We start from the raw sequence: 23,913 nt of genomic DNA on the forward strand, positions 1-23,913 counted from the left end.
GGCGGGGCTGACCGGCCCCGATGAGGCGGAAGGAGAAGCGGCTCCTGCAGGCGGCGGCGCTGGTGCTGGCGGCCCTGGTCCTCCTGCCCAACGTGGGGCTCTGGGCGCTGTACCGTGAGCGGCAGCCCGACGGCACCCTTGGGGGACTGGGAGCGGCGGTGGCCCCAGTGGCCGGACAGGTGAGCGCCTCAGTTGTCTGGGACCCGGGCGCCCCTCCTTGAATTGTCTTCTAGCCTGCGGATCATTCCTCTACCTGTCTGTCTCATCAGAGGCAACGCCGAAGAGTCTGCTTTTCCCATTCATCGGATTGGAAAAATTGAGGCTTAGAGGAGGACGGGGACTTCTCCAGGGTCCCCGTCCAGTCAGAGACAGAGCCAAAACTAGAACGCAGGACTCCTGGTGCCCAGTCCGGTGCTCTATTTCTTATGCCTTACCTTCCTTTTTTTCTGTCGCCCCGTGATTCCCCTACCACTTCCACAATTCCCCGTCTGCATCCCTGTATCCCAGGATGATTCCTTCTGCTGACGGGAGTGGAGATGCTGGTGCTTCTATTTGGTGTCCGGATTCTCCCTCCCCTCACCGCCTCCACCTGCTGATCCTGGTGTTTCAACCCAGATCGGTCCCTTTCCAGTTTCGCCATGTGCGCAGGGACACCTGCGTCTGCCAGCTCTCCTGTCCTCATTTGCTTGCTCCCTCCTTCCTTGCTCAGGTCCTGTGCATTCCTTGGGATGCGGCGATCATGCTCCGGATCACGCACCAGTTGCAGCTTCAGGCCCCTGGAGATGGGTTAGGGCTGACCTGCTGGACCTTGAGGAACTTGTGCCCTTGACCCTCTGGGTGTCCAGGTGGCGGAATCCCCAACATGTTGCAGAGCTACTGGAGTTCAGTGCTGTGAGGATGGAACACCAGACGCCTCCCTTGTCTCTTGTGAACTGGTTAGAGGTGATGTTTCTTGTGGCCAGAACTGGGATCTTGGTGCCTCTTCTGAACTCACGTGTGTGTGTGTGTGTGTGTGTGTGTGTGTCTGCGTGCCTGTGTACATGTGGTTAGACTTGTGCCTTCCCAGTAGCAAAGCCTGGTCACGTCACTGTGACTCTTGCAGCTCCTGACAAGCATATGCAAGCTTGGACTGTTTCATACAGGGGGCATCTCAGGTTTCCTTAGGGGCTTTTCTTGATCCCATGGGAAGTGGGTAATTCCTGCGTGAGGGTCAGACTTGACAGATCTCTGGCTGGTCTGGTGGGGAAGAGGCCGACTTTCGGGGTGGATGGTTCTCCTTTCTGTTCACTGTGGCAGGCTGCTATCTGGGTGTTCTGGTATCTTGAACACAGAGGCTCTTTGCTACAGGACTGATCTACTTGAGCTCAGCCTGCCACTCGGAATTGTTGCAAACCATCCCAGAAGGTCTGGTTGATCTTTCCAATCCAAACAGAATATCTTACTGTTTAGAAACAAAGGGCCCAACTGCTTTCCTAGATTCCTGCTTCAAACTGACGCTGACTTAGACTTCTCTCCTGTAAATTCTGTATATCTGTTGGGTTTTCCTTTCATAGTTCACAGAACCTCTTTCCTCTGCTTCTACCCTGTACCAGCGTAAGGGTCAGGAGTCCAGGGTTCTGCCCTCAGCTCTGCCATTGACTTGCTGTCTGTGTCCTTGATTATCACCAGTCTCCCTCTCCAAGCCTTACTTTCTCCATCTGTGAAATGTGGATATTGGTCCAGTGTCAGCATCTGTGATACTGTCAGTGAATCAGTAAGGGGCACAATGAACCACCTTTTTTTTTTTTTTTTTTTTTTTTTCATTTTCCTGATGGTGGAGTCCCTGATAGCATCCCTAGCTTTGGGGGACAAGCTAGGACACAACCCCAGCCCAAAGGGGAATGACCTGGCCAAGTGCACACTCTCCTTTGGAGTGGATATAGCCAGTTTGAAATAGCTCTTGACATTCTGCCTCTGCCTGGAGAAAGCCGTTGTATTTCATTTGCAGTAGATGCCGGAGACGTCCTGATTTTCATTTTCTGTAGACCCAGATGTGTAGAGAGAAGGTCAAGGTTAACTGCCAGTTTGGCCTGAGCTTTCAAGATAAATTACTCACTTGTGCAAGAGGGCACTGATGGGATAAGGCAGCCTTTTGGGCAGAGGGAGATGGGAGCAACAGCTGGAAGCTGCTTGGAACCCCGAGCTCAACTGGGCAGGTCTAGTTCTTACTCCTTTCTTTTTCTCTGGAGTAGCATGAAGAGGAGGGGGTTGGCATGGCAAAGGGTGTGTGTGTGCGTGTGCGTGTGTGTGTGTGTGTGTGTGTGTGTGTGTGCAGGGGGGTTCTGTCAGTTGATTTCCCTAGCTTTAAAGAAAACCTCTTTGCTTGCTGGGAGTAGCAGAAGGGAGTTGTTTCCCCACTGTTGAGCTCTTCTAGGTGCTACAGGATTCAGCATTCATCCGCTGCCTCTCAGAAACACCCTGCCAAATCTCCACACAGCCCCTTTTTGTTCCTCTGTCCCACAGATGCAGAGCCCAGGGCTTGGGCCCTGGTGTCTTGTTTGAATGTCAGCTGGCCTTGAGGGGGAGAGCTGAATTCCTGGAGTAGTGTTGTTCTATCCCTCAGCCCAGCATCCTGCAGCGTGCACTGACCGCATCGAGCTGCTCTCTGGGAAGTCTGTCTGGGGCACCTAGCGCTCCTTCGACAGGGCTGACCAGATCTGAGCTCAGCCTCTCGCTCCCGTAACTGCTGAGACTCATCACAGAGCCCCTCGTGGATCTTTCTGATAGAAATAACTGCAGAGGCTCTGGAGCGAGTTCTGGCAGGACTTTATCCGAATAAAAAAATACGTTCTTGCGGTTTGAGAGTTTTCTCCCCACTGTCTGAGCAGTTCTTTACCTCTTGGATTTTGCCAGTGGATTGAAGAATAAAGAGTTTCAAATCAGGAGGTGTTGTCGTTGCTAAAGTGTGAGCCTCCATAACTGCTATGCTGGCTTACCCTGGGTGTTCCTCTAGAGCTGAGTAGGGCATCTGATTTATAAAGGACACATAATGCTTCTAGGATTTTAGCATTCCTCTGACTAGACAGCTGGTTTCTCAGAAAGCTACAAAACCAAGCAAGAAAAGCCAGCTTTGAGGCCATCTTTCTTTTAATTTGGGGTTCTCTCTCATTGCTAGCCCCAATCTGCTTGACATCTTGGTTTAATTCTAGGGTCTGTTTCATATTCCAGGCTTGGGAACTGGTTATTAAAGACCCACATTAGGAAACTCGATGTAGTTCCCTCCCCACTTCTGAGCCGCAGTCTGCGGTGAGAAATGACTCCACTGGATAATGGCGTCTGTAGAATAGAGGTTGGTGGGATAATGGAATACCAATGGCTTTAATTTTCAAGTATTAGTAGTTTTTCTCATGTGTCAGATCTGAACTTTATTCTTAGAGCATCCAGAAATCAATACTTGTTGCCTCTTTTTTTCAGTCTTCCTGATAGCAGAACCTTGCCCGTCAGGAAGTTAAGTACCACGGAAATGTAGCCTGCAATGATTTGTTTAATTTTTTTGCCGAGGGCCTGCCGTCGTTTGGGTAGCTAGTCACTTTTCTGTATGCCTGCCCTGGTGAAGTCAGATGCCCTTAGGTGGGAGCTGGCATCCCTGCGTCTTCCTGTCCTCCTCTGCTGTTTCCCAAGGAGTCCCACTGAGGAAGGCTTAGGCAGGGAGGCTTGGCTTCTAGTTCTCTCTCCTACCCTCAGCCCACTGTGTGACCTCAAGAAAGTGGTTTAACCTCTCTGGGCCTTGGATTTCTCATCTGTGGTGGTGAGAGGGGAGAAAGGCAAATGTGTATCATGATGTTGCTTCCCCACCCTGGCCTGGACAGATGGTGCTAATCAATCTCTTGCCCACTAAGCCCAGACTTGGCCTTAGACTTTCTGGGCACTGATACTTAGGTGGAGTTAATGACCTTGGAATTCATTTGTGATGGTGGAAATAGATACTGTTAGTGCTTTTCCAATGCTACGTAACATCCTGGCTTTCTGAGAGTCAGGAAGAACACGTGGGAAAGGTTTCTGCAGGAGGCCACCTACAGTCTAACTTGTGATGATCCCCACCCCTCCTTTAAGCGTTTGTTTGTATTCAGTGCCTCTTCTGGCTGGAATCTGAAGATGTCCAGCCTTTAATCTGTTGATTCCAGTGACATGTAACTTACAGATAATAGAACCAGGGGTTAAAGAGGTAAAGGCCCATTTAAGAGATAACCATCTAGCTTGCTAATTATACCTTGTCGGCAGTCAGCTCTACAGAGTTAGCATCAGGATCTGAGCACCGTGTAAAATAACCTCGAGGCAAACTTGGCAGCTAGAAGTATGTCTGTGGCAGCTAAATGCTCCTCACAGTAGCTTCTGCATTTTGTGTGTATCTGACCTTTTGCTGCTTATATATGTGTCAGAGCCAGAAAAGGGAGGGACTTAGATAAGAGTCTGGCTTCTCCAGAGAACCGCTGTTCTCAGCGCAGAGTAAGGAAAGGTCTGAGTTCCTGTGGCCAGGAAGTGCGTCGTGGCCTCCCCTCCTGGAAGTGGCCTGAGGAGATGCCCTAGTCTAGCACACAGCACTGGAAGACAGGAAGTCATCTAGTCCAACTCCCTCTTTTCATAGGTATGAAAACAGAGGCCCAGGAGAGATGGAAGTCACCAAACACACCTCACAGAAGGAGCACAGCCCAGAATACAGTACTTTCCAATTTCACTGCCAAGATCCCCCCGCAACATACTCATATTTCATCCTTCTCTCAGCAACTTTGGAGGCCCTACTTAATGAGACCAATTATCTGCAGGAGTCTACCTGTCTTTTTTGCAGAACCACTTTTGCAAATTTTCTTCCCAACATTTTATACTTTTAAAGTAAGTGAAATGGATGAAACTTTAAGGTAGCAAAATGGTCCTGCAGGGGAGTAGAAGAATTAAAAGGATGTGTAGCACGTGGCACAATTACTGCTTCCCATGGCTAACGGAGCTAATCGAGCCGCTTCAGATTCTGTATCAGTTGCAAGTAACGGAATGAGTTCAGCCAAGTGGCCTCAATTAATTAAGGGACTGCACAGGGCCCCATGACTGCAGTTGGGTTTCAGGTGTGGTATGATCAAGAGCTTTGTGGGATTGTCAGGACTTGGGCTCTTTTCCCTGTGTTCTCTTGGCTCTGACTTTATCCCTCTGTGTTAGCTTTGTCTTAGACTGAGCCACCCTGGTAGGAAAATATGATAGCTGTGCTTCGAGACCTTGTGTCTATAGCTAGATCCTAGAGAAGAGAGTTTGTCTCCTCTGGTTGCTTGTATAGAAAAGAGCACAAGTGTCTTTAGTGTGTCTTCTAGCAGGATGTCTTTATGTATTCGTGGCTGGGTTTGCCTCTGATGAGCTCACAACCAGTCAGACCCACTTGCTGGTTGACTTAACCCAGCCTGGAGCTAGGGGTGGGGTTGGGCCACCCAGACTGTGGAAAAGAGCAGCGTTCCTGAGAGAAGAATTTGGGCACTCTTATGGGGAGGAGGAGAAAGATATCTGGACAAGAAGCCAAAAATGTCTACTCCAGAGCCCTGCTGATGCAGTATGCAGGCAGCAGTCCTTCTCCCGGGCTCAGACTTGGTCCTTAAGACTTCGCTGCTGCTGCCCTAGACTGTGTTGACTCAGTGTTGGGGTCTGAAGGTCCCTCTTCCCATCCAGCTCTGCCACCCTTGGGCTGAGATGGCTGTGGGCCTCGGTTTCTTACTGGGGAAAGCGTGGGTGCTAGTGCTTGCCGGCATGTAGAGGGTTGAGATGAACAGCAGTTGAAAGCTGTCTTCATAAAGTTCTCTGGCCGCTTCCTTTCTCTCACAGATGTCCTGAGGTCTGCCCTTCCCCATGTACACTAAAAGTCAGCTCATTGAAAATTTCTCACAAGCTGAACAAGAGCGTCTGTCTCCTCAGCTTCGACTTTTTTCTGCCTGGCCCTCTTAGCTGGAGGAGGCGGAGTGTTCATACTTTGGAAGCCAGAGGAAGCGAAACAATTCCGCTTGCTGTGGTGGGTGGGTGTGTATTTATGCGTGTGTCGCTTTCTCTCCATGTGTCTCTCTCCTCTCTCTTATCTGTTCATGGTTCCTGTTTGCTGCCCTCTGCTGAATGCAGATAGGAGAGGGAAGGGAAAAAACAGGCCTGTCTTTTCTTCCCTTTGGTTTTAAGAGAATCCTGAGTGTTGAATGCTGAATTTTCTTTAGCTTCCTCCGATCCTGAAAACTACAACTTAAAATAATACTAATAAGATGCGGACGGTAATGAGGATGATGATGCTAGTAGTAAGAATAGTAATATCATTGATTTAGCGCTCACTCTGCTAAGCCTGTTACCTTTATGGCTTGCTAAATACTCAGTTATAGGCAGGCAGGAAGGAATGAGGGAACAGAAGCTCACAGAAGCGCGGGTACTTGACCGAGGATGTACATAAAGCCTGTTTGGGTGGGGCTGGCCTCCCAGCCTGGTCTCTGACCCAGCATGAGCTCTCAGCGTCCTGTTCCTCGACATCTGACAGGCCAAAGGACCTGCCTCCCACCCCTGCGCCACCAGCTCCTCCTGTGAGGCTGCTGTGGAGACCCAGTTGTCTGAGCAGTAGGGGGAGACCTTTGCCCTGTGACTGAACCTCTTCAGTAGCCCAGGAGGTCCCTCGTGGGTGGTGTGACCTTGAAGAGGAAACTTGGCCCCACCTTAATCAACATGCAGGAGGAAACACCCAAAGTACAACACTTGAGTTGAGAACTTACAATGCTCTTTAGCAGCAGGAAGTAAGCTTGGCCTGAGCCATAGTTCTTGTGCTTCGGGGCCCTTCAGAATCCCCAGTGAGCCTATTAAGGCTGGAGGCTCTGGGGTCCTGTCTGAGGAGCATGATCGGGCCAGTGTGGAGTGGGCCAAGGGTCACATACTTAACAAATCCTATTGAGGGTCCCGGAAGACAGGCCTTCTTCCCAGGGGCCCACTCCACCGTCCCGGGAGTGCTTCAGGAGTGGTACCTTTGAACTTCTCTCCCTGGGCAGTGCATTCATCTGCTGCTTCCTGTGTTGCCAGTCAGCACCCGCAGGAGAGCCCTGTGGTGCCTGCTAGCACTGACAGTCAGTCCCATGCCCGCAGATGGAGAGTCCGGGATCCGTCCGGGATGGGTGGGGCCCTCTGGAGCCCTACTGCCTGGGCTGCAGGGGAGGCGGGGGCTCTCCAGCTTTGCTTTCCTCTGGCGCCAGTAGTCTGTGGCCTTTCTAGGGTGGGGCTCTGCCTTCCTGCACGGTGCGGTGCTTGTAACTGGGAGGAGGCTGAACAGGGGCCTCCTGGGGATGGGTGACATTATGGACACTGTCAGCCTCTTCCTTGAGCTGGCGAGAGCAGAGGGCAGAGTGTGGAGTTGGAATCCAATCTGACCTGGTTCACTTGCTAGCTCCGTGCCTGATCCCTGGGCTCCAGCTCCTTCTCCCGAGTGAGCACAGTTACCCCGAGTTCCTCATGTTCCTGCAAGGATTAAATTAAAGATAGGTGACTGAGGTGCAGAGAGGTAAAGAGACATGTACAGGGCCGACAACCGCCCGAAACAGGCCTGCAGCTCAGCTGAGATGCTTTCTCTGCTGACCCCGCGTGCAGGATCTTGAATGAGTCCGTGAGTCCATCTGTTACCACTGGGCGCTCCCCAAGCCTGGGCCTTGGATTTATTCTTGGCTCTGCAAAGCTCTTGCTTAATCTAAATGCCCAGTGGCCACACCCAGGCAGGGGTCACAGCCAGACCCAGGGCTGCCCGGGCGCCACACGCAGGCAGCCCCCTGAGAGCCTGGGTCACCAGGTCTTGTGTTTGTGTGGGTGTCCTCTGTGAGGCTGGCCCCTGAGCACAGGGCTTAACGCAGGGGACAGTCGGGAGCTGCTGGAGGAAGGAGGTTTCCTAAAGGGAACAGGTTGGAAACATCAGGCGGAGGAGGGGCAGGTATACATGAAAACTACTTCCTGCTGCTAAAGTATGTTGTATGTTCTCGGCTCCAAAGAGTTATATTTTGGGTGTTTCCTCCTGCGCATTGATCAGAGTCAGCTGCTGACAATTAAAATGTATATGTGGGGGCTGGGGATTTAGCTCAGTGGCACAGCACCTGCCTGGCAAGTGTGAGGTTGTGAGTTCGATTCCTGGTACCGGAAAAAAGACCAAAGAAATAAAATAAAATAAAATGTATATGTGTGTGCACGTCTATTTGACAAATAACCTCTTTCTACATTTGGCACCTAACTTTAACAGAAAGTTCATGATTCTGTTCTCGTAATACTGTGGCCAGAGTTTGAATTCCTGGTTATTTTATTGGTAATAATGCTTAATGACTATTTTCTTGAGACCTTCTTGCATTCATTTATTCCTTGACATTAAAAAACAAACTTTACCAGAGGCTTCAGCCTGCTAGCCCATGGGCCAGTTATAGCCCCTAGATGGGTGTCATGGGCTCACTCAAGTGCTGGCCCATAGATGGTTGGATGTTTTTATTTTTAAATGTTAGTTGCCAATACCTAAACACTGCAACATTTCATAGTTTTAGAAAAAATATCTTATTTTGGATTTCGGTAGTAAGGCTGAAAGTCTGGCAGGTGGACCTGGGCTCTGGTATCATGAAAACTTGCCAGGTCTGGGTAGCAGCTGCCCCTCCAGACAGACCTCCCTCCACGCTTGGCCATGGCCCCTGCCTCTCAGACCTGGCTGCCTCACCTTTTCATAGAACCAGGCCGGCCTCTGGAGACATTTGAGTTTGAAGCCCTGCTGTGTAACGTGCACAGTTCCAACTGGTTCTGTCTCCTCGTGAAGGCAGGGCGGGGCGTATGGGCTCCACTTTAAAGACTTGAACACCGAGGCTTAAAGAGCATAAGTGACAAAACTCCTCACAGAGCCAGCAAATAAAGGCTAAGCCCTCCAATTCCTAAGACTAATGTGCTTTCTGGGGGTGTGGGGGAGAGGATTACTTGGAAACAGTAATATATTATCGTTTGGGCTTTTGGCGATTCCTGCCCCATCTCCATCCAAGAAACTGTTTTTCTTGCTTCTCTCTGTCCCGAGGTCTCTGCGTTTGAGGCCCAGCCTCCAAAAGAAGCTTGTTCCAGCCGTGTCAGGGCAGCTGTGAGTTTGTTAGCTGTGCTGTGGGTACAGAATCCACTTTATTGTCTGCCTTGTGCTTCCTGGTTTGTGAGGAAACTCTAGAATGCGCAGTCCTCGCATCAGAGGAATGCTGGGATTTTGCAGAGTGAGAGCAAAGACAGTTTTCCAGCAGAAAGGGCTCATGCTGTATTCTTTTGTCTGAGAAGACCTCAAAAGTATCCAGGGCTTTTCTGGAGAAGGATCTGTGTGAGAGTGGTTTGGGCCCCCAGAGCATACTGTTGAGGCAGCTCTGCTGAACTCAGCCCCTTGTGTCTACAGGGGCTGTAGCCTTGTGCCCTGTAGCCGGGGCAGGAGCTGCAGTTCTGCCCAGGGTCCAGGGCCTTCCCTCAGGTTCTGGGAGGCTCAGTGCATTTCTGTGGGACAGGACTCTGAGGCACAGCCAGGCATGGCGACCAGCCCTGGACTGAGTAAGCTCTGTATTTGACCCCTAGCTCTACAGCAGTAATAATGATGATCATTGATTGAGCACCTATGCATGCCATGCGCTGTAGCCATCTCATGCCATTAGCCCTGTGACACCAGGAGATGAGTGCTGTTTTCTGGTCAGTGTACAGATGGGCAAACAGAGGCTCAGGCAGCTTAGATAATTTCCCAGGCCTGCGCAAGAAACAAGCAGTGGGACTCCTGCCCGGATTTCTGACTCCCAGACTTGTGCCCTTAGCCGCCATGTTTGGTTGGCTCCTGCGGGCAGCCATTTAACTCCTAGCTTCCATTTCCTCACTTGCGAAGTGGAATCTGCCTCCCGATGTGTGAGCAGAGTACGGAGAAGAGGGATTTGCTGTTTTTCCAGACTCTTCCTTCCACCCCTCCCTGAGAGCCATGTCAGACACTGTGCTCGGAGGCCAGTTGCCTTTCCTGCCTGGCAGGCTCCCCTGCTGGTGCGGCGGGGGCTCCTGGCAGAGTCTCCCTGTGGGGCCGGGGTGCTCGTCCCTTTACTCCCCTCCCCAGCCTGCTCTCCTCTCTCCTGGCAGCAGGAGAGGCAGCTGAGGGCTGCAGCCGCCAAGGCTCTGCCAGGGAACAATGGGGCACATTAAGAAGCCTGCCAGGTGCCAAGTCAGAGGTATTAAAGGGACATTTGATTAGTTTTAACCCTAATTGTCAGGCTTTGCTCTTTTTTTCCCCTCTTCTCTGCAAGCAGTTAAGGGGCATAAAAGCCCTGGCGTAGATTTCCTCCCTCTGTGGTTGTGTGGTTCTCTTTAGCTCTGGGCACGAGTATTCCTCTGTCACCCCTCTCCCGCTCTCACTCCGCTCTCTGTATCTTTCTCTGTCTCTCCTTCTACCCCCAGCCAGTTGTCTGTCTGCTGGTGTGTGTTGCTGACAGCAAATAAGATAAAGGTGAGGCTACAGAAACCGCGAGTCCACTACCCTGGAACCCGTGATTTCAAGAGATTGTATCATTCACCTTGTCTGGTCTCCCTCAACCTTAGCCCTGCCAAACGGGCAACCGTCTCTGGCTTGAACAGTCCCAGTGGTGGGGGACCAAGAGCCATTGGCTCGGCAGAGTCCAGTTTGCCGTCAGTCAGGTAGAGCATTTTCCTCGTGCCCTCTCCTCGAAAGCTCCTCTCAGATCTTTCCTTTACCAGAAAACCTTCTTGGATCTTTCCAGTTAGAATTCATCTCTATCTCTTAGAAATGCTTATAGAACTTAATTTGTACAACTTTAGTGGCACAAATATCATAATGCCTGTGCTTTGCCATTGTCCTGGGCAAAGAAAAGTAATGTCACAGGAGCCTTCCCAGCAGGGCAACCCCCATTGAGGCTCCAGCTGGATAGAAGTGGTCCCAGAGAGCAGCCCTGTGGGCGGAGGCTTCCTCCTGTCTGTACAGGTTCCATTCCCAAACTTTGCCAGTGTGCTGTTAGTGATCTTTTAGATGAGAGAACATTTTAGGCTTTGTAGACAACACAGTCTCAGCTGCAGCTGTGCAGTTCTGCTGTTGTAGTGTGAAAGTGGCCGTAGGCAATTCATACATGAATATGTTGCGTGCTAGTAAAACTTTATCTGTACAAACAGGCCGCATGCTGGATTGGGTGGGCCATTGTTTGCCAACTGTGTTCTGGTCTCTTCTAGGTGGAGGCAGCCTGTTGTGAGGCAGTTGTGAGGCAGGAGTTTGACCCTTCAGACGGGACCCTCTTCACTTGTATCACTTGGACAGCCCCTGATCTGGCAGTGCCACAGTTTCTTAATATGTATGTTGTGTTAACCGGGGTGGGGAGAGGTGAATTCTAAGGTTCCTTCCAGCTCTTGACACTCAGAGATGCCCCGAGTTCTCCACTGGATCCCATGTGCCTGCTGTATCTGAGTCTCCCTTTGAACTGGAGTCCAAATCCTCTGTTCCCTCCCAGCTTCCCACTCGCCCATCCTGCCTTGCCTGGATCCCTGCCTTGGTTCCTGGTGACCCCTGCCCCATCACAGTCCGTTCTTTACACACAGCCAGAGGGCACTCTCACCAGTGTAAACAGGCTCCTGTCCCATTTCTAGAACCCACCAGTGGCTCACCACTGCTGTGCTGAAAACATACCCAGTTCCAACTCCTGCTTTGTTTGCTGCTGCTTACCTGTCAAGCCCATTTTGTTCCCATCCCCACACTTAGCACACGTCTGCCATATTGGTTTCTCGTACATCCAGCGCCGCCTTCTCTCAGAACCTCTACACAAGGAATCTTCTTCCGAAAGATTGTTGCATGACTGGCTCCAATCTCTCCTCCTCAGACAGGCCTTCCTTGAATCAACCGCTGGAAGTACTTCTTTCCTTGTCACTCTGCGGTATATCTAACTGAATTATCCGCAGAGCAACTTAGATTCCCACACTAATTTGCTTGTTTAGTTCTTTGCTTCTGTAGCACCATGAGGGCAGGAACCTTGTCTTATTTATTACTGTACAGCGGGGTCACATAGTAAGTGCTCAGCAGATGTATGTTGAATGAAGGAATGAACAAATGAATGCATGCATGCCTGTGTCCCCGCATACCTGTCCCGCTAGGGTACCCGGGGCCATCCCCCTGCATCTCATTTGGACACCTTTCTATTCTTGATGCTGGGACAAAATATACACTTTCTTTTCCAGGGTTCTGCATTCTTATAGCAGAAAATGAAGTAGACTTCCCTCTCCCCTGGTGAGATCAGAGGACATCAAATGTTAGCTCCCATGGGCAACAGCCAAAGGCCTGTTGGTGAGAGCTTTTCAGGGAAGCTTTTTTACTCTTCTCTCATGTCTTTGCGTCTTTCCCTGGGGTCCATCCGCTTGGTTTCCTTGGTGGGATCACTGGATGAGGTTCCCTTTAACTCTCCCTTTCAGTCTTTAGCAAATGAAATAACTTCTCTGGGACTATATTTTTTCCCATTTGTTCTTGGGAATGTGGACCCCTGTGTATTTCTTTAGGGGAGATGTTCGTGGAGGTGAGGTTAAGTGTCCCCTTCGGCACAGAGGAATCCCTGAAGTGCTAGAAGCTAGTGCCTTAGTCTTTCCCTGGGCCCCTGCTCCCATGAAGTGGGAATTCTAGGTTGAATTGTATCCCCCAAAATGTTGTGTTAAAGTCCTCAGCCCCAATACTTCAGGATATGACCATATTTGGAAATAGGATGGTTGTAGTTGTGTCTAGTTAAGATGAGATCCTGCTGGGGTGCACTGGGCCCTTAATCCTGTGACTGATTGGGGTTCTTACAAGAAGAAGAAAAGAGACAGAAGGAAGAGGGCCTGTGGAGGCGGAGGCAGAGATTGGAGTTGGGCTGCCGTCATCCTCAGAGCACCTGGGGCTGCCAGAGGCAGGGGTAATTGTCTTAATCTCTTCTTGCTACTTCCGTTCCTTTCTAATTCATGGAGAAGATCCTCTCTTCCTGTGAAGGATTAGCATATTACACTGCACATATGTGTTCTTTAAGTGAAGCCCCTCTCCTGATTAAAAGATCAACCTCTTTTTTTAAAAAACAGCCATTAGCCTTGAATAGGAATGAATAAACACATGGCACGATCTGATTTTACTGTTTTCCGTTGCCTGTCATTTTGTTCTAAGTTCCAGCTACATCGACTTCAATAATGTGCTGTTTTGTTCTGTGTCCCAGCTAAATTGATTTGGGGGATTGCTGAAAAATAGGTAAAAAAACCAGCCACTGCCTTCAGGACAGGGAGGAGTTAGCTCCGTGGGAGAGGACCAGCCAAGTGTTGTGGGTGCCAGGGTGGGGAGCTCACACTGGTGAGGTCGGAAAGGACTTCTGCCAGCTGCTGATTGTAAAGGTGTTCCTGAGGAAGGTTAAGACTTCAGCGATCAGGCCGAGGATGTGGCTCAGCGGCATAAGCGCTTGCCTGGCAAACCTGAGATCATGAGTTTGATTCCCGGTACCACAAAAAAGAAAGACTTTAGCAATGTGTGCATAGTAGGATTGGGGCCTCTTAAAGGCTTGGAGGGTAGTGGTGAGAAACTCTTCCAGCAACAGTGGGTAAGCCAGAGTCGTTGGAACTTCAGATGTTTGCCAAAGAGTATCAGGGAAGGTGGATGAGGGCTGTATCACAGATTCTCCAATTGCTAGGCTGAGGAGGCTAGACTTGAGGCTAGGAAGCTATGGATGGTTTTCAGCAGAAGGTGACTGAAATGGAGGTCCCTCAGAAGCTAACTATGGCAGTGCAGGAGGCAGTGGGAGCAGGGAGACCAATCTGGAGGCCATTGAAGTGGAAGGAGAATAAATTCATTCATTAATCCACTGTGCCTTGCTGTGGTACGGGCACCCTGCTAGGTAGAGAGGCCACCAAGCTATAATTTGCAGCCTGAGCTCAAGCTGTTCACAGTAATAATAACTATTGCTGGCTGCTTTCCCTAGTGGCAGTGTTAAGGACTTTGCATATGCTATCACTCTTAGTCCTTGTAGCAACCCAATAACATATGTACCATGACTGTCCGCCTTTATAAATGAGGGCACTCAGCCTTGGGGAGATGAAACGCTTGACCCAAGGTCACACAGTGGTTTACTGGAGAAGCCCTGAGCCTTGACCCTTAGCTCCACACACAAAACAGAATGGCATAGGATCTCTCTCTCTGTCTCTGTCTCTCTCTCTCTCTTTCTTTCTCTGTCCCCTGTCTGGTAGGTTCCTAGTTATATCTGAGCACAGCATATGCAATGGGTGGGGCAGGAAAGGCTTCCTAAAGACAGAATCCTGGCTAGGTCTTTCCAGGGGAGGGGGGTTGTTTAGCCAGGTAGTTAGGGGCTGAGAGTTGGGTAGAGAGCAGAGAGGGCAGCACCGTCAGAAGTCCAGAATGGGGAAAATTGAATGGAGTTTGCAAGGTCTCCCAAATTGAGGGTTGCCACTCCCTGAAAAGTAAAGCTAGGTGTAGGACCAGAGAGGCTAGGGTGTAGGTAGGGCCAGGTTTAGAAGCCAGACTTCGTCTTCTCCTTGCTGAGAACATGAAGGGTGTCTGGCCCTGAGGCCAGGTGGCAAGATACATTTTCTCAGGGGTCCTGGAATGCAAAAGCGTTAATGTCGAAAGAGACCCAGGTTGATGTCGAAAGAGACCCAGGAGCTCATCGTGTCAGTCGGGTGTCCCGTACCCAGGTCAAATGAGGCAGAGCAGCCCCAAAACAGGCTCCAAGAATCCCAGCCACCCCAAGCACAGGGCCCAGCCTGCAGGTCTCAGCCTGCTGTGGTGCTGGCATTTAAGCCCACTGCTCTGCTTCATTCAACATGTCACCTAACTGTCAGTTTCTGACGGAGTACTCAGTGGGCCCCTGGCTGACTCTCTGCTAAGCACTTGACATTCCAAGAGGAAAGGACATAGTCCCCGCCCTGTTCTTGCCCCCTCCCTGTCCTGACCCCTAGTTGTGAGGCTTCAGTTCAAATCCCAGGCTGGTCCTGTACCAGCTGTTTGACTTTGAGAATGTTCCCTAATGCTGTTTCCTGACTTCCTCTATTTAAGAATGGGCATGATAGTATTACCCACTTCATAGGGTAGCTGTCAGGATTAAAGGAGTTCACAGGCGCAAAGCCCTTGGAATAGTCTCACACTTAGTAAGTGCTCCGTAGACACCGTTATCATCATGGGTCCACGATCTCTTAGCCTACACCTTTGGTATTAGGTACATCTTAGGACTCAGAGTTATATTAATCAGGTCAGTTAGGGGGGAGAAATCACACAGTTATTTGAACATAGGAATTTTCAGAAAAAGAATTAATAACTATAATAGGAAACTAGAGTAATGAAAGACTGGCTAATAGGGAAAAATGAACTCTAGAGAAAATAGGAACATCAGACATCTAGGAGCAGCCACTACTCCTAGGGCTGAGAGAGTGTTAGCAGAGGGGAGAGTCCCAAAGAAACCCTACCCACCAGCTGAGGCCCTGACCGCGGGAGATGTCACAGTCCTGCTTCCAGAGTGCATAGAAGTTGCTGTGGTGCCGTACCCATGAGACTTGCCGGAGATCCCCCTACTAGGGTGCCAGGCAAGGAAATTCACGGTGAGATGTCTCACAGCAGGCATCCTGCCGAAAACTATGCAAAGGAGTGGGTTCAGGGGGAAGCTTCTGGAGCCTGCTGCTCCTGGGTGCTTCTCACTGCAGGATTGGAGCATTGGAGAAGTAGGTCCTGCAGGACTGGACATGGGCAGGCTGGGCAGGCTGTAGGAGCCTAGTGCCAGAGAAGCCACCCCCACTGCTTGCATGGAGAACATGGTAGAAGCAGGATGGGAAGGAACTCTTCCTCCTCCCGTGTCTCCCCTGCGTCTTTTGACCACCAGAACCTCGTATGAACTGGCAAGGGAAACAGGTTTAAGGACCCAGAACCATTTTCCCTCCAGGAGGCAATGAAGGTGGCTTTGGAGTTGAGAGGAAACAATAAATTGATAACTGTCTCATAGCCAGTTTGGGCTACTGTGACAGAATAAGTTGGTTTAAACAACACACTTCTGTTTCTCACAGGTGTAGAGGTGAGAAGTCTGAGATTAGAGTGTCAGCGCGGTCAGGTTCTTGGCGAGGGCTCTGTTCCTGGTTCACAGACGGCTGCTTCCTTGCTGTGTCCTCATGTGATAAGTATGTATGAGAGAGACACAGACAGAGAGAGACAGAGCCAGAGAGAGGGCATTAACCTCATTCATGAGAGCTCTACCCACAGGACCTAATTACCACCCGAGCCCCTACTTTCTAATACCATCATATTGGTGGGTAGGATCTCAACATACAAATCCAGGGGTGGGGCATATCGCATCTCTGCTTTAGGAATTTAGTTAATACAGTGCATATACCTTATTGTGTCATGGCCCCGGGGGGGTCTACAGTAGCTCCCTATAATCAAACACATTTCTTTTCCCTATGGCAAAAATGTATTCACACTAAGTGGATAAGGAAAGACTATTAATAGCCACATGTCTATTCAGGTCAGGCTTTGTCACTAAATGAGTTATTAAGAAAAAGTTATTAAAAAAGCTTTTTGGATTTTGGGATCAAGGCTAAGGGCTGGTTGACCTGTATTATTTCCATCACCTTTCCACATTCAGAAGACAGAGGGATCTTTTGGAAATGTAAATTATGCCACTGGCTCTCCTGGGAACCTATAGTGGCTTCCTGTTCTAGGATCCAAAGCTCCCTTCCCGTACCATCGCCTCTGCCTCTGTCCTCCAGCCTCATTGATCTTGCACAAGCCATGTGTCCTTCTGCAGCAGGACCTTTGCACAAGTCCTTCTTCCTGCATGGGAGGCTTGCTCAGCACGCCCCCTACCCCTGCCATATACACACTGAATTTCCTTGGCTAATACCACCTGTCAGCTCAGGTGTCCCTACTCAGGGGACCTTTCAGACTTTTTCTAGCTCTTGCCCCACTCAGGGCTTCTTTCTTTACATGTCTCAGTTTGTGACTGTACAACCTTATAAATAGTGGGCTTATTTGACTAGTGTGTTTCCCTGTAGTGCACTGACTTTAATTCCTTTGGCTACACGCCATAGCATATTTCTTGATCACATAATGCTCTGAGGACAACAGCCTTGTCCGGGTGTCCTCTCCAGCTCTATATTATCCCAAGTGCTTTTCCCAGTACCTGACATGTGACGTATTTGATGAGTGAGGAAAGGAGTGAACAGCTTGGATAGCTCCCTGCACCAGGAAAAAAAGAGTCATACAGAACAGAATAGGAACAATTAGCAAAACTCGCATATGGACTGTAGGTTAGCTAGAGTTATCTATCAGTGTTCAATTTCCTGATGTCTTTATTCTTAGGAAATATACATTGAAGAATTTAGGAATAGGGAGGGAGTTTCCATGTTTTCTGTTTTCTCTCAAATGGTTCAAAAAAAGTTGTATACCTAGATAAATGGGGGGAGGCAGGGAGGACGATCAGTGCATGTGGAGATGCTTACAGCCGGTGTAGACGAAGGGTACGCAGGAGTTCAATGTACTCTCCTCTTTCCTGTAAGTTTGAAAGTGTTTCACAATAATTTTTTTTTTTTAATTTGGTGACTAGAAATGAATGAAAAGAAGGGAAAGGGATGCTACGAGGAGGGGGCCAGCTCCAAGTGCAAAGGCAAGAGGGCCGGAAAGGACTTGGTTCCTCTGAGAGCACCCAGGAGGGCTGTGTGGCTGGAGCCTGGCCCCGGGCTGGGAGGGAAGTGCAAGCCTGGGGCCGGAGCTACCTTGGGCGTCTTACGCACAATCCCCCCTTTTCTTATTTTTAAAAAATGTGGTTTTTTAACATATTATTTGTTAGTGTGTGTTAATTTTATAAAACCCTGCTTCGGTGTGGCATATTCATACATACTTCTAAGGTATTTCAATCCCATCCTTCCCTCCACTGTCTCCCCTTAGCCCTTACTGCCTTCTCTTGTGCAGTGACCTTCTACCATTATGTTTCTCGTGAACTTTTTTTTTGAGTCCATACGAACAATATGTGTTACTTGATTTTTCTGAGTCTTGACTTATTTTGCTTAACATGATGCTCTCTAGTTCTGCCTATTTTCCTGCAAATGGCAAAATTTTGTTTTTCTTTACAGCTGAATAATACTCCATTATGTCTATATACCATTTTTTTTTTCATTTTGGTATTAGTACATGCTTGCGGTACATAATGATCGCATTCCTCCTTGGGAGGTGGTACACATCTTTTTCACCCCTTTCCTCTCCCTCCCTTACCCCCTCCTTCCGTCTCTTGGTCCCCTTCCCTTTTGCAAAAGATCTACCTCCCTATTTCCTATCGTCTGTCTTAGTTTGTTTTTTATTTATATTTTGGGTTTCTCATAGAAGAGAAACCATGTGATATTTAAGCTCATGTGTCTGATTTATTTCATTTAACATTCTGATCTCAAGATGCATCCATTTTCCTGCAAATGACTCAGCGCTCCTTCTTTATAACAGAGCAGTACTCCATTATGTAGACCACATTTCATCCGTTGATGGGCACATAGCATGGGTCCATGTAGTTACTGTGAAGTGTGTCGCAGTACACATGGTTGTGCAGGTATTCCTGTAGTGCACTGACTTTAATTCCTTTGGCTACACGCCATAGCATATTTCTTGATCACATAAAGCCAGATGGCCTCAGATCCTCCATCTGATTTGTTTTTTTCAAAGGAGGTCTCACTGTTCTGCCCAGGTTGGTCTTGAACTCCTAGCCTCCAATAATCCACCCACCTCAGCTTCCCAAGTAGCTGGGATTATAGCATGTAGCACAGTGCCAGGCTTGGTATCTTTTCTGGCCTAATAATAGGAAGGCTATCATCCAAGTATGTGGATTTTTCTTCTGCCCTAAAACTATGATATTCCTGTTGTCTTCTTGCTTTTAGGCACACCATGTGTTTCCTATGTTCATTATATATTGTTGTGTAGAAAATCATCCCAGAACATGAAGGCTTAGAACAGACATTGGTGCTCTCGCTTTGTGCATCAGTAAGTTCGACTCTGCTGGGAGATTCCGGATCAAGGTCTGTCATGAGGACGCAGTCAAGACGTTGGCCAGCTCTGCCGGCACCGGAGTCTCAGCCGGGTCTGGGCAGTCAGCTCCAAGACGGCACACTCGATGGCCGTTGGCAGGAGGCCTCCGTTGCTCAACATGTGAACTTCTCCGTGATGAAGATTTACAGCGTGCTTTCTGCTGAGCACATGATCAGAGAGAGAGAGAGCCAAAGCCAAGTTCTGTCTGTGACCTAATCTAGTCTCCAAACATATATATTGCTTTGGACACTCTGTGCTATCAGTTAGAAATGAGACAAAGTTCAGCCTATGTGGAAGGAGAGAATATGAGTCCGTCTCTTGAATGGAGGAGTGTGAGAGCATTTAGGGGCATTTTAAGATCACCACAGTTCCTGAGGGTATGTTGTATGCTTGACCCCGTGGTACAGACCAGTAGATGCCCTGTAGAAGTTTACATCTGCCATAGAAGTAAGAAATGCTCTGCAACTGGTCCAAGGTAGTCCTGGTAGATTGCTTGAGGGAGTTCCCGGGAGAAATCAGAATGCACAGGGGCAAAGGGATGCTCTTCGGAGGAGCTGATACCTGCCTTTATGATGAGCTGCTTTCCCTGTGGTTTTAAGCAACAGCAAAAAACAGTTCTTGAGACCCCCTTCTTTGCAGTCCAAGCTGGTCTTGAAGTTACGGTGTAGCCCAAACTAGGCTTGAACTGCCTCAGCCCCCAGAATGTTGGAGTTATAGGGACGCGCCAGCTTTCCCCTTGGTTCTTGGCCATGCAGTGATAATGAATAATGATGGTAGCATTGAGCATTTTCACTGCAGGCACCGTGCAGGCCTCGTGCATCTCCATTTGTCAGTTGCGTGCCTTGGAATTGTGCAGCGGGGCAGTCCTGATGCCAAGTACTTCACTTACTGAATTTAGTGCTTTGAACCAGCTTGCCGGGTGACGTCCATTATCAGCATGGTACAGATAACAGAAGTCAGGCTTAGAGAAAGCAAGTACCTTGAGCAAGTGGCACAGTAGTGAGTGGCAGAGTGGCGAAGACCGCAGGCCCAGCGGACAGACTTTTAGGTTTAAGTTCGAACTTTCAAGCTCTGAGGTCTTGAGCGGTGACTTTAGCCTCTCTGTGTGTCGGTTTCCTCATCTGTACTGTGCATATAAACTGTGCCCTCTTCCCAGCATAGCACCTGGTGTGTGGTGAGCATTGGCTGCTGGCGCTGCTGTCGTCGGCTCAGAGCCAGGCACACAGCTGTGCTGTCCTCGAGGGCTTCGCGTTAGTTTGTTATAAGAACTGGGGCAGGAGAAGCAAGTGCACCTAAGGCCACCTGCCTGTGTGTGGGGGGAGTGAGGGGAAACAGTGTTTCCAGGCAGAATATTTCAGCAGGTCTGTTTGTCCTAGTGTCTCAGCTTTACTTCCACACGGATGTGAATGCCTCCAGAGGTGGAAGGAAGGTGAATGCATCCCCTCCTCTGTGTAGGCTTCCCTTTTAGGAAGCTGAACTTGAGTTGACAGCTTTCTCTGAAAGCACTTTTCCTGTGGAGGAGCAAGGAACACTAGCCTGGATGACCTTGTAAGTCAGTCAGGATGTAGGTCTGTTCTGTGTTTGGTTTTTTCTGACACAAGGTCTTGCTTTGCATTCAGGCTGGCGCTGAACTCACTGTAGCCCAGGCTGGCCTCACACTCATGGCGATCCTCCTGCCTCAGCCTCCCAAGTGCTGGGATTACAAGGGTGCAGCACCCTACCTGGCTTGTGCTGTGTGTTCTTGAGCCAATTACTAAACCTTTCTGGGCCTTGGGTCTCTTGCATTACCCACCTCCAGAGTTCTACATCAGAAAAAGGGCAGAGAGGGTATGCCAGGTCTGAGGACCCCTCTTTCCCTTTCAGCCACTAAAAAAATGTGGTTTCTTCAAGCAATGGGAACACAGAAAAGTTCTTTGATAGGAGCTAGTCCTCCCTATCCATGGCCTCCCACACCCTCCTTGCTATAAAACATCTTTGAGTAAAATCAGGTTTGATCTGAATTCTGAGGCTCAAAACATGATCAAGAGCCAGGTGGTTTTCTCCGAAAATTCAATTCCAACACCCAACCTGGGGCCGTGTCTTTTAGAATGAATCTGTTTTCTTTTTTAGTGGCTTGGTATTTGTGGTCTGTGCCGGTTCATTACGGGACTCAGCTGAGTGTTTCATTGACTGCGATCACAGAGGCAGCAAGCACTCACCCCCCATGGGAATGACAGCCGACACCTCCTCCTTTTCATTTCCTCACTTACTCTAATACACTTCCTTTTTTAAGCTTTTTTTTAAAAAGGCACTAATGTTTTCCTTTTTAATATTTGGTTCAGAGGTGCAGGATCTATTCTTTACAAATCGACTGCACATCCCAGCGTATTCGTCCTCCATGGAGGTGGTGAGCTAGTCCTCCCCAGTCATCTGTGCCGCCAAGTGCTGGGAGGAGATTCAGCCGGCTCCCTGTGCACGAAGCTCGCGCTCAGCCTCTCTCTCTCTCTCTCTCTCTCTCTCTCTCTCTCTCTCTCTCTCTCCCATTTTCTCATTGTTCAGCTACATCTTGCAGAAGACACAAAAGAGGGAGGATGAGGGAAGGAAAGGGGAGGAGATGTCAGAGGGAACCCTGAAGCCGTCAGCCGGTCAGCGGTTTCAGATGTTCTCGAGCCGTGTGGCCTCAGAGCAGGTGCTTCCCCTGAGTCCTCACCCCCCTGTGAAGTGGAAGTAATAACTGAAGAGCGGTGGCCGTGATTACCTGGGAAAACACGTGGGAAAAATGCTTTGTAAATTGCATTTACACCCTTGTGGCTACCGAGGTATGATTGTGTCAATGTATAACTTGTATGATTTTTAAAAATTCACTTTAAAGCTAAGCGTGGCACATGCCTATAATCCCAGCACTCCCGAGGCTAAAGCAGGATGGGGGTGAGTTCGAGGGGGAAAAAAAGAGATGCTTTTGCTTTCAGAAACCGAGTTTGAGTTGGAAAGGAGCCTTCGTGTAACCACGCTCCCTGGGGAAGCAACCTCTCTGCAGTTGCCTTCAGAGTTACCATCTGATCTCAGCTTGCACAGCTTCAGGATAGGGAGGTCCCCTCCTCTCCTTTCTTTCCTTTCCTGATCATCCCAGAGTTTTAGTTTTTCTGGATATCAGATGTAGCAGTGCCTCTCTTCCCTAAGATGGGCAGCCGAAGAACACCGCCGTGGTTAAAAATGAATCGGTGTGCTTGGCATGCGCCGTGCGGCTCTGCCGTCCGCACGCAGCACTGCTGCGGGCGTGTCAGGAGTGCCTGAATGGCTTGTTCAGGGATCCAGTACTCTGTGTGGCAGAAACCACTGAGTTACTAGGGCTAAGGCCTCTCCCGGCTCGGGGGCAGGAGGAGGGCTCAGCGGGGCACTCAGTGCTCTGTTTCAGCAAGTGGATTTTCTACCTCTAAGTGTGTAAGGATTTGTCTGGGAAGGTACCGTCTGTGACAGTAATTGTTACCTTCCCTCTCCCCTCCTCCCTCTGCTCTGCAGTGGGGGAGAGAGCCTGTTTGCTGCAGGCCCACTTCTGCTGCTGGGGTTCCGTTGCTTTCTGTTCAGGATGGCATAGCGAGGAAGGGGACAGAGAGCGGAGCTGGGATCACCCCAAGCAGTGCTTGTGGCCTGCGTGCCTTGGTGTTTCCAGTGTCCTGTAAGCTCTGTTTGCAGTTCTTTTCACTTTAGTGCTGTGAAAATAATTGCTTAAACCACTTACAGGTGTTATGACCACATTTGGACATGTTGAAATCACTAGCTAGTCTTTCAGCATCTGTTTAATTGGAGGTGATCCTGAGTGTGCAGCCAGGGCATGCTGTGTGTGTGTGTGTGTGTGTGTGTGTGTGTGTGTGTGTTTAATACATTCTTATTCAGCAGATACATCTACTGTCCTTTAAATCAGAGAGATTTGCTCAGGGGCCAGGGAAGACACTCAGTGGTAGAGCATTTGCCTAACACGTGTGAAGCCCTGGGTTCAAGTCCCAATACTGAAACAAACAAACAAACAAACAACAAACAAAAAACCGGAAAGGTTTGCTCAGCATTGGGTACCTCAAGCAAAAGAGAAAGATTGTACTTTGGGACAGATGTCAGCCTGTTATCTCTAACTCCTGTGTTCGGTTATTCCTGTTGATCAGTACAACATTATTGCGTAACTTTACAATAAACCAGTGTTACTAATTCACAAATGAAAATTTTGTAATAATGAAATGCATCATCTTGACCTTCCTGAAGAAAATCTTCATCTACTGGAAACCTATCGGTTTTTCACAGAACATGGAGCTGACATCCCTCAGTGGCTTGGGATGCTCTTCTGGCTCATCATTACCTATGTATCAAATTATTTCATAACTTGATAGTTGCATGCGAAGACCTCCCTAACTGCAACTCTTCATATTTTCATGCTCACAATCCCCGCAGTTGCTCTTTACTTGTGAATGGACCCTGGGCAGATTTTCCCCTTCTAAATATTATCAACCAATGCCAAAACATTCTCCGCTGTCCTCCTGAGAGAAATTCCTCCCTCTGCCCAGGTGGAGCACCTACTGAATGTCTACAATGATAAATAGATTAGACCTCAGCCTCCCCAAAGCCGAACAACCCCCACTTTCTTTCTCGTTCTCTCACTGGATCTCTGTTGTTCTCTCTCAGGCTATCTGGCTGGACCTATCTGGCCCACTCCCACCTTTCCCAGCCTTTGTGAACTGCACTGGCTTCAACCCAAAGCCTTGTTCTCCATCTAAGATCCGCCAGTAGAACACAAAATGTGCGTGTTCTGTGACATCTGGCAGTACAGGCTCTGCTTGAGGAAAACGGGGATGTCACGCCACTCTTCCTGCCTGCAAGGTTTGTTGTGA

At 49.2% G+C, this 23,913-nt stretch overlaps 1 protein-coding gene across 1 annotated transcript in view; it reads left to right on the forward strand.

Moving 5' to 3' along the window:
* Window positions 1–23,913, forward strand: part of Galnt10 (polypeptide N-acetylgalactosaminyltransferase 10) — a gene marked incomplete at its 5' end in the record, with an annotated part of 225,838 nt that continues 201,925 nt past the window's right edge. The window contains 1 exon segment of the mRNA XM_005376193.2: window positions 1–179. Within this exon segment, the coding sequence (XP_005376250.1) occupies window positions 21–179 (159 nt within the window).

The sequence above is a fragment of the Chinchilla lanigera genome, unplaced genomic scaffold (assembly GCF_000276665.1).
Source record: "Chinchilla lanigera isolate Chin_1 unplaced genomic scaffold, ChiLan1.0 scaffold00007, whole genome shotgun sequence".
Lineage (NCBI taxonomy): Eukaryota > Metazoa > Chordata > Mammalia > Rodentia > Chinchillidae > Chinchilla > Chinchilla lanigera.